The sequence below is a fragment of the Alexandromys fortis genome, unplaced genomic scaffold, assembly GCF_014885135.2.
Source record: "Alexandromys fortis isolate MF-2015 unplaced genomic scaffold, M_Fortis_MF-2015_v1.1 scaffold_3, whole genome shotgun sequence".
NCBI lineage: Eukaryota > Metazoa > Chordata > Mammalia > Rodentia > Cricetidae > Alexandromys > Alexandromys fortis.
This window is the reverse complement of record NW_026067909.1, coordinates 12,679,759-12,696,398: the sequence shown is the minus strand read 5'-3', so window position 1 is coordinate 12,696,398 and position 16,640 is coordinate 12,679,759. Positions and strand designations below refer to the sequence as shown.

The window sequence follows — 16,640 nt, the reverse complement described above, 5'->3', positions numbered from 1 at the left end:
AAAAAAAAAAAAAAAAAAAAAAAAAAAAAAAAAAAAAAAAAAAAAAAAAAAAAGTGGCATTTGAACATTCAGTCTGTGTGGAAATAACACAGATTTGGGTGTGGTGGTCCACACCTGTGCACTCTGGAAGTAGAGGCAGGAAAATCAGTTCAAGGCCAGCTTGGCCACTGCTCTAATTTTCTATCTGTTGCTGCAATAAACACCCTGACATAGCCAGGCAGAGGCCGCGAACGCCTTTAATCCCAGCACTCAGGCCAGCCTGGTCTACAGAGTGAGTTCCAAGACAGCCAAGACTGTTACACGGAGAAACCCTATCTTGAGAAACAAAAACAAAACCCTGACATAAGCAATTTAGGGAGAAAGGGGTCTATTTGTCCCAGAGCTCCAGGTTACCGTCCATCACAGAGGTGGGAGCCGGGGACAGCAGCCACAAGTCTCACAAGGTCAGGGGCAGAGAGAATGACTATAGCCCGGGTGAATGCAGACCTGAGGCTTAGTTTCAGCTAGCTAGTTGAAGGCCCAGCCCATGAAATGGTGTCACTCACCTTCAAGGTGCCCTTTGACAGTCACGACACCCACTGCAGACATCCCACAGATCGACCATATCTACAGTTCCCGGCCTGAGACTTTTCTTAAGTGATTCTCGATTGTGGCAAGATGGCAGGTAAATGAACCACCACGGCCACACAGCAAGTTCAATGCCAGCCGCAGGTATGTAAGACCTGTCTCTAAATAACAAATAGCACAGGACACAGTGGCCAGTGGCACATTCAGTGGACAGACACAGGGGATGCCTACAGGGCTAGATGCTAGTGTGAGTGCCTAGCTAACCCTCCCTCCAAAACCCATACTCGTGCCCTAGGCTCCCCAAAAACAATGAGCAAGATTACCAGAGACCTAGACCCAGCCCACTGAGTGGGTCACTCTGCCTGGCTGAGTGACCTTGGCCAGAATTTGCACCTGCCTCAGTTTCCTCATCTGCAGAGTGGGAAAGCAATGGCCAGGCAGGGTCAATGAGAGGGTTGAACCCATTAGCTTGTGTATCGTTGGTCATTGTGTTGTCCAGGGTGCTCAGTGGCCCTGACTGCTTCCCACCATCCCACAGCTGCCACCTTCATGGAGCACTGGAAACGGAAGCAGATGAGACTCAACTACCGCTGGGACCTGACAGGTTTCGAGGAGGAGGAGGTGAGTGGCTGTGCCTGCCCTCCCCAAGGCCCCCTCTGCCACCTCCTCTGGCTCACGTGGAGGCCCCAGGTCCTGACTGGCCCTTGGTCCCAGGCGCGGCTCCTGTGGCTCCTCCACTCATCACCCTGGTATTCCTTGGTTGCCAGGGCAACTGTTTTCCATCTGCCAGTGTTTTCTGTCTCCATGCTTTCAAAGACACAACACCCACCAGTGTGGGCTCGGGTGCTGGCCAGGGTTCCCCACACTGACCTCATCACATCTGGGGCTGTGGGGTGTGGCCAGGAAATCACTGCTGTCCACAGGCCGCCTTCCTCTCTGTGTCCCGTCCAAACCATCCCCCAGCCTGCAGTCAGGGATGGTTGAGAAGCCCAGCAGATCCTTTACCAGGCTCACTGCAAATGTGGCTGGGTTCCAAAGAGGGTGTGCACAGTGCCCTGGAGTCAGGGACAGTGAGTTTCCCCTGACTGCCATCTCAGCAGGAATTCCCTGTTAGGGTGATTAAGGGGTGCTGCCCCAGCCCCCAAAAAGACCAGAGAGGCTGTTCCCTGCCCTGCTGAGGCAGTGCCATGGCCTGGTGCAACATGCCATCTCAGTCTGTAGTCCAGGATGGCCTCATACTTTCTACAGTACAGTCTTCAGGACCTTGCCTCCCGAGAGCTGGGTTGCAGAGCTGAGACACACCAAATGGCTACTTCTCTTCCTCGTCTATTCTTTTGTGTTTCTTTTCTTTTTCTCTCTCCCGCCCACCTCTCTGAAATGGTCGCACATAGCTCAGGCTGGCCTCCAACTTGTTGCGTGTCAAGGATGACCTTGAGCTCCTGATCCTCCAGGCTCTGCCCTCTGGAGTGCTGGTGCTGCAGACTGGTATGCTCTGCCACATCTGGTCTATTCAATACTAGGGATCTAACCCATGGCCTTATGCAGGCTCGGAAACATTCCGTCTCAGCTCCATCGCCAGTGCCTCTCCCATACTTACTTTTTATAAGTAAGGCCCCTTTTATGTTTTTGAAGTGTTTCAAATATCTCTCTCTCTCTCTCTCTCTTTCTCTCTCTCTCTCTCTTCCTCTCCCGCCCCCCCTCCCCCCCCCCCCCCCCCCCCCCGCACGCACACTGGAACTTGAACCCAGGGCTTTGTCACACTAGACAAGTGCTGCTACCGAGCCCAGCTCTGTGCCCTTAAAAAACTCTCATAGCTCACCCACTCCTGACCCCAATCTGTAGGTCACTCTTGGCCACATACACCTTCCAGACGGCCTGCCGTAGTCCCTCTCCATGTCACAGAGGCTGGGCAGTTAGGTCACGGTTGTAAGCCAGGCATTTGGGACTATAATCCCCAATTTCAACTGACCCGACACCAGCATTGCTGTGTAACCTGGGGCGTATTGGTTAACATCTCAGTGCCCAGTGCCATTTCCTGCCCCATAGACACTGAGGAGCAAGCCTCACTTGCTCAGACTGTGGAGGTCTCTGCTGAGTCATAGCTACACCTGGGGCACAGACAGCTTTCCAGAGAGTTACTCTAGCTGTAGCTGGGCCTCTCCTGCCACCCACCTGTGTAACAGGGTCTGCCCTCTCCCACAGCGAGTCCATTTCACAAGCGACTGGCACTCAGTGTACAAGTCAGGAGCCCTGGCCTCGGTGGGCCCTCTCCTTGGTTCCGTTTCCATGTTGGCAATTCTAATAGAAGAAACACCAGCTAGGTCTTACTGTCATGGTGGCTTAGAAAACCCTCCCAAGGTGTCCTGAAAGCAGAGGGAGTGACTCACCCCTTTCCACCTTGATCTCTTGGCTCCAAGATCCCTAGGGCCTGATTTCTAAGAGAGATCCCTTAGGTGACTGGGCACACAACCCCACTGAACCCAAGTGAGTTCCCCAAAGTAAGCCACAGATGCCCTGTGGCCGACTGCAGTCCTGGGGGAATGAGTGGCCTCAGGTAGAGATTGCCTCCACCCTCCTACCCCCTACCCACTGTCTGAACCCCAGGATGAATGGAAGTGGGAGGGATCCAGTTCACCATCCTGTGTGTATCTCCATTGAACCCGAGAATTGTGGGGAGCTTGCAAAACTGGGGTCTGGGAGTGGCAAACACCCAAACCCCTGTTCTGCTGGATGCTGTCCATCCTTCTGGCTCTGTGAATAAACAAGATCAGTAATGGCTCTTTCTGTTTTTGTCTTTATTCCCGGTTCCCCACAGGAAGCTGTCAAGGTTTGGATTTTTTTTTTTTTTTTTTTTTTTTTTTTTTTTTTTTTTTTTTTTTTTTTTTTTTTTTTTTTTTTTTTTTTTTTTTTTTTTTTTTTTTTTTTTGGTTACTCTGCCTTCCTCTAGCCTGTCTTTGGGGAGAGGGACCTTGGCACACATGCTCCTGTCTTTCCACCAGACGTCTCCTCGTGGCTCTCACCTGGGCTCTGCTTTCTCCCCGTCTCACCTAACCTGATCTTTCCTTCCAGCTCCTTCTGCTGACTTGCGCTGGGCTCCCTGAGGCCTGGCACCTCCAGCCTGCCTGCGCTTGCTGCCTCTCACTGCATCTCTTTTGACCCCCGTGGCTACTCCACAGAAAGTTCTAGAGGGTCAGTTCACATCTGGGTGTTCACTGAAGCCTAGCACAGCCAAGACCTCCTGTAGGACACAAAAGCCAGACCCTCTGGCCATTCCATTGAGCTGGGGTTCCTAAGAGAGGGGGGAGTCCTGGGCCCAGATGCAGGTCAAGTATAGGGAGTTTGATGTCGGAAATGTGACAGCCCGCTGTGAACTGGTCCCCAGGGTCTCTGAGGCAAATACATGGACTCACGTGGAAGGAGGTGGACTCAACACTAACCCTTCCTCTCTTGACTTGCTGTCTTCCTCAGGATCATCCCAGAGCTGAGTACGAAGCCAGAGTCTTAGAGAAGTCACTGAGAAAAGAATCCAGAAACAAAGAGGTACAGGTTCTATTACTAACTTCCCACAGTGATATGCTGCGAATCTGAGGTGTGACCGGGGGTCAGCAAACACTATGTGTCTGAGGTGTGAACAGGGGTCAGCAAATACTGTGTGTCTGAGTTGTGAACAAGGGTCAGCAAATGTTGTGTATCTGAGGTGTGAACATGGATCAGCAAATGTTATGTGTCTGAGGTGTGAACAGGGGCCAGCAAATACTTTGTGTCTGAGTTGTGAACATGGATCAGCAAATGTTGTTTGTCTAAGCTGTGGACAGGGGTCAGCAAACACGTGTCTGAGATTTGAACAGGAGGCAGCAAATACTGTGTCTGAAGTGTAACCAGGAGTCAGCAAACACTGTGTCTGAGGTATGACCAGGGGGGTCAGTAAATACTGTGTCTGGGTATGACTAGGAGTCAGCAAACATTGTGTGTCTGAGGTGTGAGCAGGGTTCATCAGGTACAGTCAGGATTCAATAAATATTGAACACTTACCAGGTATGACCAGGAGTCAGAAAAAAGCTATGTGTTCCCAAGCATAGATAGGTATCAGCAGACACTGTGTGCTCTCTACAGACCAGGGCTCGGCTCAGATAGTAAACACTTTATGCTGTGTAAGCCTGCACCACAGCTCCTCAGCTCTGCCACTGTGGCGTGAGCAGGGCTGTGGACAGAAGGTGAACAAGAAAGTCTGTGTTCCCATAAACTTTATTTACAAGAACATGTCAGAGGGCAGATTGGACCAAAGGGCCAGAACTAGCCTAACCCTGCTCTAGACTGTCCCCTGTATCCCGAAAGTGACCTCAACTTCAGCAAACATGTCACACTAGAACCTCAGTTGCTGCCCCACCCTGTGAAACCTGTGTTCTGTGTTGAACAATGAATCGGGTCCGTTTGTAGACCCAGGTCCCTGACTGTCTCCTTTCGCTAGGACAAGGATAGGGAGAAGATGTGGGTGTTGTGATGGGCTTCAGGCCACTGTCTTTTATAATAAACTGTCCCCAAGTCTCTTGTTCTGATTGGCAGCTTGTACATGTGGTGTGCATTCTTGCACACCTCCTCTGTACGTGTAATGTGCATTCTTGCACACCTCTGATTTTCACGTAACGTGGGATAGGCCAGGAACTCCAGGCTGCTGGCTCCTCGCTGAGGTAGAAGAAGATCATATTGGTACTGGACAGTACTAGGCAGTTAGAAGATACTCTTCCAGGCTCACGACTTTCCTGACGCCTTTGTATCCTTGGCCTTTGGAGTCACTAGGACAAACCCTGGGCTCTTACTTTGTCATTGTGTCCTGGGATAGTGAGCTCATGGTACCAAGTACCCTGAAGGTTATGGTTGTCGCAATTACATGGAGCCTCTGGTCACAGCAGAAGCTGCAGGCAGGTCAGGTGCAAGATCCCACAGCCACGAAGGCTCTCCCAGAACATCCCAAAGGAACTGAGCAGGACTCAAGGGTGCAAAAAGTAATCACAGCCAGGTGTGGTGGTACACACCTTTAATTCCAGTGCTCAGGAGGCAGAGGCAAGCAGGTCTTTGCCAGTCTGGTCTACACAGTGAGTTCTAGAACAGCCAGAGCTACACACTGAAGCCATGTCTCAAAAAAAAAGAAATTATATAAGCAAGCAGGCGTGTCCAGTGTTCTGACACCAAGGCACAACATTGTCATTTACATAGCTGAGACAACCTTACAATCAAATTACAAACAGAATGGCAAAAAGGAAAATCATAGCTTTTAAAGTTTACAATTTTATGTTGGGCCACATCCATAGCCGTGGTAGGCCACATGCAGCTCATGGGTTGGAAATACCAGCCAGAAGCCGTCTGTCTGAATTACCAGATCAGCCGAGCAGTTCTGTCTCTACACAGCCTGCTGGCCCCTAAGTAAGACCCTACAAGCCTCCATCGTTTCTCCAGGGCACCTCCCCAGATCTAAGCCTAGGTGGAGAAACCTCGGAAGTCAGTCTCAGCCTCCCAGAACTGTGGGACAGTGGCTCTCTGGCCACACATCTTAGATTGGAATGAATACAGAGAAGTGTCTCACTCATTCATAAAACAGCAGAGATTTGCAGCCGCCACACGCCACACCACACTCATCACAGCAGGCGACTCACAGAACAGCAGCTGCCTCACACAGACTCAGTTTCAGCCCCAGCTCTTGGCTCATGAGAGAGCCAGCCACAAAGATGTTGGGAGGATTGGTTTTTTCTTTGTTTGTTTGCTTTTGTTTTGTTTGTTTTTTGCAGGCTCCTGGGAGGATGGTGGCCCTGAGCCTGTGGGCTTCGTATGGCCATGTTCTCTCTCCTGTCTCCCGTGGCTCCCAGTGGCTGCTTTGCATTGATTCCCCCCACACACACACTATGGAACAAAATTACTTCATGTGGTTTTGTTCTTTTTTATATCTTACATTTGTATGTGTATGACACAGCACACGTGTGGAGGAGATCAGAAGACAACTTTAGGGAGTCTTTTCTCTCCTTCCACAGTGTGGGAACTGAGGTATTGAAATCAGGCCATCTGGCCTGGCCATAAGCACTTTTACTGACTGAGCCTTCTTACTGACCCACAGTTTTGTTTTTAAGACAAGGTCTATGTAGTCCAGGCTGACCTCCAACTAGCTATGTAATTGAGGATGACCTTGAATTTTTAATCCCCTTGTCTCCATCTCCAGAGTGCTGGGATTGCAGGTGTGTGATACCACAGCATGCTTATGTGGAGCTGGGGGTCCAGCTACAGTCCCAGCCCCATGAAATTAGTTTATTGAAACATCCACTACCGATTGGCATGTCAGCCTGTGCTTCCGGGTGTGTCCTTTTTCCTGTCGTCCCCAGATGGTGGTGGGGCAGATCCATGTTTCCTGTGCTCTAAACCATGGAAGTCACAGCCTGATATGATGCTGAGGGAGCCTATGGGGACTATTCGCTGGGTTCTTTATTCTAGAAACTTCTAGTTCCCCTTGCCCTGACCTTGAATTGAGTCTCCGCTGTGTGTTGAGTTGTTTAAAATAGTGTTCACAGGAAGGGTGAGCCATTGCCTAGACCCACATCCCCATCCAATATCAGCAGTACCCCATCCAGTTCCACCATCCAGTGCTCTCTTTCCCCACCCACCCTCAGAAGCGCCGGAATGGTCCAGAAGAACCGACCAACAAATGGAAGCAGAGGGTTAGGACAGCCATGGCAGGGGTGAAATTGGTACTTCTCTATTTGGGGGCATCTTGAGCCTTGACACCATTTGCAGGCCTTCTTGGTCACTGTGTCTGTCCCTGGCCACCTCTGTGGTGTGTTCTTGGAACATTCCCATGTGTGTCCCATCCCCGCCTTCCACCCGCAGTTTGCCATGTGTTGCAATGTCACTGCATGGCCATCAGGGATCCACAGGGAGCAGATGCAGCTTCGTGTGGGCTCTGGAGACATGCCTGTCATGGGTGTCCACGACTGCTTCTTGTTTTCTTGTGAGTGTGCATGCACACACCGCTGGAATGAGTGACCTCCCGAGTGACATCCGTGCCAGCATGCTGGGCTCCAGTGTGTGTTTTTGTCTTTGAAAGTCCCTCCCCAACACGCTTGAAACTGCCTAGGCTAGTGACCAACTGCTCCCCAAGGCCCTCCAGGCCAGCCAGCTCAGGGCCCAGGAGAGCCTCTCCGAGCGATGTGGCCCTAGGTCACCATGGCCTGATGGCGCTCTGAGCAGCGCTAGGCACTTGTTCCACCTGCTCGGGAAGAGGGGAAATAGCTATTACAGTCTCGGTTGCAAACAACCCAACGGCCTGTAGCCCTAGACAGAAAACTGCAGGAAAGAAGAGTCTCAGTCATGGGCAGCTCCCTCTCAGGTCATACAGTTCTTAGGGAGCAGTGGGCAATGCCATGCCCATGCACAGAGGAGGCCTAGCCCTCAAGGCCTCTACCTTCTCTGTCACTTTGTGACCCTGTTCAAGGGGCACTAGGCCCTACATGCTTCCCCCTTTCACTAGACTGTCATGTTTGCTCAGCGTCTTCTGGGGGTTTCTCTGAGTTTTTGTGTGTACTGCTGTCCACCCACTGGGATGGTTCCCAGTAAGTGACCAGATGGTTTCATGTTGCAGACAGACAAGGTAAAGCTGACCTGGAAGGATCGCTTCCCAGCCTATTTCACCAACCTTGTCTCCATCATCTTCATGGTAAGTTCTAGAAGGTTGGAGGGGCTGGGAATCAGAGGTGCCCTGCACTCATCTTGAGACACAGTGGCCCTGACTCCTGGAATGGGAGGGGGCTCCCTCTTCTATCCCAGAGATGGAACAGGCTGGGTTTGTGGTGGTCCTGGGGTATGTGATCTGACTCTGGGGACACACAGCCTTCACTAAGTGTGGGGTGGCACCCACTGGGATCTCCTCTGACAATCTTAGAGAAACCAGTAAAGAAATTTCACCAGATGGTCAGGCACGACAGCACACTCTTATAATCCCATCACTCAAGAGGCTGAAAGAGGAGGATTGCTACAAGTTCAAGACCAGCCTGGGCTACATAGTGAGAGTGTGTCTCAAAACAAAATCTAAGAAAAGAATTTAAAGAGTAAGAACAGGACACGTGGCTCTGAGCTGATTCAGATGACCCAGCAAATGCCGATGGCTCTCAGGGGACTCCCATCCCCATTGATGTCACCAGGCCTCTGCCTCAAACCACCTGTACCTTTCTCAACCTTCAGGTGGCTGGGGCCGCTTGTAGTCAGTCACCTTTTGTCTAGCCTGGGAGGTTCTGATGAGATCCTGGCAGAGCTGCCTAGCCTTTCAGCCCCAGAGTTCCATCAATCACCTGCCTTGGGGCTTCCCTGGGTCACTCACTGAATGACCCAGTCAGTCTTCACAGCTAGCCAGGCCCGACTCCACTCCACTGCTAGCGAGGAAACTGGTTCAGAGGCTGTTCCTTGGAATGCCAGCCAGTAGGGGCAAAGCCAGGAGTCTCATTTCTTCATTTGCCCCAGGATTTCATATGTTTCATATGAGATGGATAGATAGCCTTGAGCCAGGGTGGGTTTCCTGGGCATGGTGCCCCCCTCACAGAAAAAAAGTGTAGGCCTCAGCTTCACCCACCCCGACCCCATACACTGTTGCACACCGCGGGGGAACCTCAGCTGTCTTAGAGGATCCAGAAAGAGGCGGCCTCTACAGTGGGGATCCCCAGTCTGCTTTCCTTTCCCTGGTGAAGCCGGGACTCACAGGAAGACCAGCTCAGCCTCCTTTGCTTGGGTTTTTGATAACGTCTTGCTGCTCAGGCTGTCCCTGAGCCTTCTGAACCTTGGCCTCTCAAGTACCTGGGACTCTAGACACACTCTCAGCCTCATTTTGAGAGTGACATGTTCCCTCAGGTTCTGAGACATACCCACAGAATGACACCCCAGCCCTCAGCCAGTGAAAGGCACTGAGACCCCAGCAGTCCCAAAGCCCAGCTGCTCCTAGCAAAAGGACCAGGGAAGGTTAGGACAAGGGCGGGTGGCCTAGGGCTGAGTGTGACCAGAGGCACTGGCTTCTCTGGACTTCTTTCAGCCCACTTATTCTGGTTGCAACCCAGTTCCAAGGTCAGTTCTACATTCCTGTAAGGAAAACGGAAGGTTGTGAGTTGAGCACAAGATGGACAGCAGAAACTGCCTGTCTGTGAAGGGGGAGTCCTCAAAAGACCCTCCCACAATGTATCTCATTGGTCAGAACCTTTCTTCTGCCCACCTGCCCAGCAGAAAGGCTTAATAAGGAACTCATGGTGACCTAGCCGAGGTAGGTGTGTAGAGCCAGGGCAGACAGACTTGCGCAAAAAACCAGACGGCTGTCTTTTCCCAGAAGAGAATCGTGTCACACGTCAGGCTCAGCTTTGTCCCTGACCCCAGAGTTCCATTCAGGCCACAGATGGTGATGTCCCACCAGTGCTGGTCCTGAAGACATTAGTGTGCACTGGCAGCCAGAGGCGCAGGGCACAGGGCTTGTGGCTCCCGTGGAGGAGGGTGGAGGATTGCCTCTGCTGAGTCACCACGGAGTCAGAGCCATCCTAGCCTTGCATGCTAGCACAAGAGACGTCCTTATGGCCGGGAGGGGCCTTTTGGCAGGCCTGAGGGGTGTTCCGAGGAAAACCCTCACTCCCTGGCACAGCCCAGGGTGTGGTATCCATGCCTGTGCCTACCGGGCATGGTGGGGGCTGCAGATGGTTTCCCAGGAAGGGTATTTCTCTGCTCAGTCACTAACATAGTGTGCAGGGCAAGACTTCTGAGGAGACCCCAAAGGCCATGTTCCCTGACTGGGCAATATAGGGCAGCAGGGGCTATGCCAGGAGCCTTGGGGGATCATGCCAGCAAGGACAAGACCTGCCCTACATCCAGGAAACAGAGACCAGAGCCTGTCTAGAGCAGCCAAAATCTATACATGAAACTGAAGCCCAGCTAGGCTCTGCTTTGTGGGCCTCAGATATGCCCACCCTGGCCCAGCAAGCTCTAGGGTGGGGTGTCCACACCCTTGGGCTGGGAGAGACTGGGTCTTACCCGCGAATCTGCGCCAAAAGGAAAAGGAACCCAGACAGACAGACTGTAGCAGGCGGAACAAAGCTGTCACTAGCTTTCCACCCATCTCTTAGGCACCACCGGTCTGACTTCCATGGAATGTTGAGATGGCTTTGGCTAGCCTTAGGGCCTGCTGGCATGGAAGAGCTAGACGGTAGTTCTAAGAAAGCAGTGGGGAGGGGACCCTGGCCATGCCCCAGCAGACCTGCAGGATGCCACCATCTGCCTGACCACAGTGGCTGTGAGGGCACCTGGCTTAGCCCTACACACAATACAGAAGACTGCTCTCTCCATCTCCTGGGGTTGGGAAAGCATCCCGGTAGCCAGCCTGATCTAACAGACACCAGGACAACCACTGGGGTGTGGCTACAGTGTCCCGGGCTCTACTTGGGGGATAATAAGGGATAGTAATACATAGATCTAGTAAGCTTTAGGCTTGAATGGACCCACTAGTGAAGGCCAGTCCCCGCGCTGGGTCCCCTGACTTAGCCACACAACTTCTCTGGTCCTTGTGTTTGTTCTGTGGGTTGACTCCCACAGAGCACCTGGCATCTGGTGGGGACTCCAGTAATTCCAGTTTTGGTTCTGACGCAGAAAATTTGGGGGTTAGGAATAGATGGGCAGGTTCAAGGGAGCTTTTCTTTTCTTTCTTTCTTTCTTTTTTTTTTTTTTAAGATTTATTTATTTACCATGTATACAGTGTTCTCCCTGCATGTATACCTGCAGGCCAGAAGAGGGCACCAGATCTCATTACAGATGTTGTGAGCCACCATGTGGTTGCTGGGATTGAACTCAGGACCTCTGGAAGAGCAGTCAGTGCTCTTAACCTCTGAGCCATCTCTCCAGCCCTCAAGGGAGCTTTTCACCTTCCCCAAACCACCCCTGCTATTCCCACTAAGCTTGTCCACGCCTGCCCTGCAGATTGCAGTGACATTTGCCATCGTACTAGGAGTTATTATCTACAGAATCTCCACGGCTGCAGCCTTGGCCATGAACTCCTCCCCCTCAGTGCGGTCCAACATCCGGGTTACGGTCACAGCCACGGCTGTCATCATCAACCTTGTGGTCATCATTCTCCTGGATGAGGTTTACGGCTGCATTGCCAGGTGGCTCACCAAGATCGGTGAGTACTGAGTGCAGGATGGTGTGGGCAGCACGGCCCTGATGCAGGGCTAGCCTTGGAGCAAGCAGCCTGGCTACCAGGCTCCAGTGGTGCTGACTGCCCCTGGCCTGGGCTGTCTGTGAGTGGCTACTGTGTCTTTCCTCAGAGGTCCCGAAGACAGAGAAGAGCTTCGAAGACAGGCTAACCTTTAAGGCTTTCCTGCTCAAGTTCGTGAACTCCTACACTCCCATCTTTTACGTCGCTTTCTTCAAAGGCCGGTAGGAACCCCTCAACCCTGGTTCTGCTGCCTCCAACACTCTGGTAAAAGGCTCTGTCCTACCTTGTCCTTCCTGTTGGTGGGAGGCCCCCATAGCCCAGGGAAAACAGGAAGTACAGCTTCCACAGCCCTGATGTTCTAGAGAGAGCTAGCTTCATCTGGGATGGTAGAGCAGAGGGGGTCCCTAGCAATACATACCCCAGGCAGTAAGGACCTCTGCCAGTAGACCTCAGACAACAGCCAAGACAGAAACCTCTGATAGTGCCCTCAACAGGCCAGGTGGCACCATGTGAGTGAAGATGGCATATAGGCGTGTGCACTGAGAGCCAGACAGGGAAGGAAGGAGCCTGTGGGAAATCCCTGGTGCCTCTGACTGCAGAAGTACAGGCCCTCTGGGTGGCATCTCCTGGAGGCTGAATCTGGCTCTTCCCTAACCACTACCCAACCATCCCAGGTTTGTCGGACGACCGGGCGACTATGTGTACATCTTCCGCTCTTTCCGGATGGAGGAGGTAAAGTGTCTCCTCCCTTTCCCAGCAACCTTCTGCTTAGCTCCCTGTCCTCCGCGCTTCTGCGCTCCAGTCAGAATACTTTCCTGCATCTTCGCATGTCTACATAGATTTATAACGTCTTGGTTTCTTTCCCTGTTGCTGTGATTAAGACACCCTGACAAAAGCAGCTTAGGGGAGAGAGGGTTACTTCTGCTCACAGTGCAAGGGTACAGCTAGCTCGTCATGGCAGGGATGTCAAAGCAGCAGGGGCTTGAAGCAGCTGCTTGCATCACAGGCACGGTCAGGAAACAGAGAGGATGAATACTGTGCTCGGTTCTTGGTCTCCGTTTATACATCTGGGATCCTGGGGGAGAGAGTTAGTTGGACACAATGGTCCACACCTACCATCCCAGCTGAGAGCCACGTGGTGAAAATCTGTCTCGAGAAAGGCACAAAGGGAGGGGAAAAAGTGGGAGGAAGTCATGCCTAGAGTTTGTTGATACTTTTTTTTTGGTTCAAATTTTTGTTTTTTTTTTAATTTTATAAAGATGTATTTATTCATTAATTATTTATGTGTATGTATGTGTGTTTTCTTAAATCGATATACATCACATATGTGTGAGTGCCCGCAGAGGCCAGAAGGCATCAGATACCCTGGAATTGTTGCTGGTTGTGAGCCAACTGATACGGATACTGGGAACCCAGGTCCTTTGTAAGAGTAGTTAAGTGCTCTTAATAGCCGAGTCATTTCTCCAGCCTCCTTTTTAAATCTTATTTTTACTACATCTACCTATTTGTTGTGTTTGTATACACACACATGCTGCAGCACATGTTAGAAGCCAGAGGACAACTCACAGGGGTCTGTTCTCTCCTTCCACCTCCTGGTTCTCTGGGATTGAACTCAGGTCTTCAGGTTCAGTGACAAGCACCTTTACTCATGGAGCCATTGCACCTACCCTGTTTTGATCAGTACATATTAATTACATATAATGGGTCTCATTACATGTTTATACATATGTGTAACATACTTTGATCATATCCACCCCTTGCTCCCTCTTTTGCCCCCTCACTTAACCCCTTCTTTCCCCTTCTGCCTCTCTCTTTCTCTCTCTCTCTCTCATTTTTGTTTGTTTGTTTGTTTGTTTGAGACAGGGTTTCTCTGTGTAACAGTAGCCCTGGCTGTCCTGGGACTTGCTTTATAGACCAGGCTATCCTCAAACTCACAGAGATCTGTCTGCCTCTACCTCCCGAGTGCTGGAATTGAAGGCTAGTGCCACCACACGCGGCTTTTCTGACTTCTCTCTCTTTTTAAATAACTCAATAAGCTTCCTTGGGGCTACTCTCCATTTTGTTTTGTTAGCCTTTGGCTGTTTCCCTCTCTGGTTAGAGTAAATTAAGAAGGAAAAACAGACCCTGGCTGCATTTCTCTTTAACTCTAGCATGGCAGCGCCCACCTCTCTAACCTTAGACACAATGCTGGAAACATTTGGCTTCTGCTCCATGCCCCCCATCCTCCCACACCCTCCCCTTGCTGGCCTGGAAGGTCATCTTCTGGCCCTGAGCCCTGTCCTACAGGCTTGCTCCTTTACACTTGGGGCTGTCAGTGTTCGACATTTCCAGCCCATAAAAAAAATCTCAGCTTATCAGAAAATAAGGGGACGAGGGCTGAAAAGATAGTCAGTCAGTAAAGAACTTGCTCTGCGGGCTTGAGGACCTGGGTCTGATCCAAAGCTCTGATGTGGAAAGCCAGGTGTGGGGCTGGAGGGATGGCTAAGTGGTTAAGGGTGCTTGCTACTCTTGCAGAGGACCCAGGTTGGATTCCTAGTTCCTACACTGTGGCTCATAACCATCTGTAACTCTGGTCCTGGGGCATCTAATGCCCTCCTTTGGCTTCCATGGGCACCAGGCATATATATGGTACACAGACATATATGTAGGCAAAACACTCATACTCATAAAGTAAAATAAAAGTAATTCTTTTAAAAGCCAAGTTGGATGGCTCCTGAGGAATGAGTGACTCCTGAGACTGACCTCTTCTACCACTTTGCCCTATGCCTTGAGACGGGGCCTCTCGCTGAATGGGAAGCTCGCTGTTGCAACTAGAATGGCTGGCCAGAGAGATCTTGGTGTCCACCTACCTCTGCCCCCACCCCACGATGCTGAGATAACAGACACATGCCACCATGCTTGGCTTGGGAATCAAACTCAGACGTCCATGTGTACCAAGCAAGTGCTCCTACCCACCCAGCATCTCCCTAGCCCTTAACCTAACTTTTAAGAGACTAGGAGTTGCCCCATAAGTTGAGGGCTAGCGTCATCCCCAACCCAGAGCCAGACTCGATCTGACTTGCCCTCTGTCCCACAGTGTGCTCCAGGTGGCTGCCTCATGGAGCTCTGTATCCAGCTGAGCATCATCATGCTGGGCAAGCAGCTGATCCAGAACAATCTCTTCGAGATCGGCATCCCGTGAGTGGCACCTGCCGTGGGGTGGGGGTGGGGCAGAGTAGAGGGATGGGCGACTCTGGTGGCTCTCAAAGTAGCCTCTGTGACAGGTGAGGCATAAGCCTCTGGAGAAAGGAGACATCAGAAGGCAGGAGGTGAGGAGGACAGGGAGGAAACATGCAGCCATAGTTGCCCCATTGTAGACAACATGGACTCCCACCCTCAGGATGCCACACAGCCCTTGGCTCGTACCGGCCCCTGAGTGGCAGAGTAGACAGCCAGGGGCCAGTCCCTTTCATCTCGCTCCTCAGAAGTACAGGTTCCCTGGAGCCAGGCCCTTAGTGAGCAAAGGAGAGGCTACAGGGGCATGGGATAGCCCATACTTCTGGGTCCTTCCCGGGGTCTCCCATGGCCATAGATGGCCTCTCACACTCCCTAACCCTCAGCATCTTAGGAAGCCAGCAGAGCCATGCTGCCTCTGGGAGAAGGGCAGAGCTATTAGTCCCCTTCCAACAGACATATAGCTAAGTATGGTGGCAGATACCTTTGTTCCCAACGCCAAGGAAGAAGAGGAAGTGGATCTGTGTAAGTTTGAAGCCAGCCTCATCTACATAATAAATTCGAGGCCAGCCAGGCTTACTAGTGAGACCCTGGCTCAAAGCAAAACAAAATAAAACAAAACAAAACAAAAAAAAAGATGCCTATAATGCCATAATGCCTATTTCACTACGCTTAACCGGTGGCTCAGGCTCAGAGCAGGCATGGTAGTGTAACTCAGAGGTGCTGGTGGGTCTAGCCCGCTGACACAGCGCCCCCTGCAGGAAGATGAAAAAGTTCATTCGCTACCTGAAGCTGCGCAGGCAGAGCCCCTCTGACCGCGAGGAGTATGTGAAGCGGAAACAACGCTATGAAGTGGACTTCAACCTTGAACCCTTCGCCGGCCTCACGCCCGAGTACATGGAAATGAGTGAGTCACATCCTGGGGCAGGGCTGTGGGCACAGGCTATGGAGATGCAGGGTGGACAAAGATGAGGGATCTGGACGTGGTGATGGATGCCTGCCTGTGATCCCAGCACTTGGAGACTGAGGCAGGAGGCTCTTGAGTTTGAGGCCAGCCTGGATTACAAGCCAGTCTCAAAAACAAAACAAACAAGAACAAAAAAGAGCAACTGGGGCTGGGTAGATGGTTTAATTGTAGGTACCTTTTAAGCACTGGGATTTAAGCTCAATCCCTAGAACCCATTTTTAAAAAATACAAAACTGGGTGTGGTGATGTGTGCTTGTAATCCCAGCACTGGGGAAACAGGAAAAGGGTCCTGAGGCTCACCAGCCAGCCAGCCTAACCTAGCCTACTTGGGGAGTGCCAAGTCAAAGAGAGATCCTGCAAATAAATAAATAAATAAATAAATAAATAAATAAATAATAAATAAATAAATAAATGGACTACACCTGAGGACCTGAGGGAGGGCACAGGCAGTTGACTTCTGACCTTTATTCCTGCACACACACACACACACACACACACACACACACACACACACACGCAGAGGCGGGAGAGGGAAGCAGAGCGGGCCACCAGGACAGAAAACAGGGAAAGGGCTGTGAGGCTGGGATGCCTGTGACCTCAGTGCCCCTTGCCCATTCAGCAGCGTCAGGCAGAGGCAGGAAAGGGAGATGCCTAGCCTAGACTCTTGGCTGTAGGCTC

General features: G+C 51.4%; 1 protein-coding gene across 10 annotated transcripts in view; it reads left to right on the top strand.

Annotated features, from left to right (window-relative positions):
- Window positions 1-16,640, top strand: part of Ano1 (anoctamin 1) — a 160,931-nt gene that overhangs the window by 122,876 nt on the left and 21,415 nt on the right. For 4 of the 10 annotated variants that reach the window (XM_050136714.1, XM_050136704.1, XM_050136713.1 and 1 more), the window contains 10 exons: window positions 1,106-1,188; window positions 3,383-3,394; window positions 4,036-4,107; window positions 7,221-7,298; window positions 8,189-8,263; window positions 11,545-11,746; window positions 11,892-12,003; window positions 12,457-12,514; window positions 14,859-14,959; window positions 15,757-15,902. In XM_050136714.1, the coding sequence (XP_049992671.1) occupies window positions 1,106-1,188; window positions 3,383-3,394; window positions 4,036-4,107; window positions 7,221-7,298; window positions 8,189-8,263; window positions 11,545-11,746; window positions 11,892-12,003; window positions 12,457-12,514; window positions 14,859-14,959; window positions 15,757-15,902 (939 nt within the window). The remainder of the gene's footprint in view (window positions 1-1,105; window positions 1,189-3,382; window positions 3,395-4,035; window positions 4,108-7,220; window positions 7,299-8,188; window positions 8,264-11,544; window positions 11,747-11,891; window positions 12,004-12,456; window positions 12,515-14,858; window positions 14,960-15,756; window positions 15,903-16,640) is intronic. The other 6 variants (XM_050136708.1, XM_050136705.1, XM_050136711.1 and 3 more) reach the window with 3 other exon arrangements.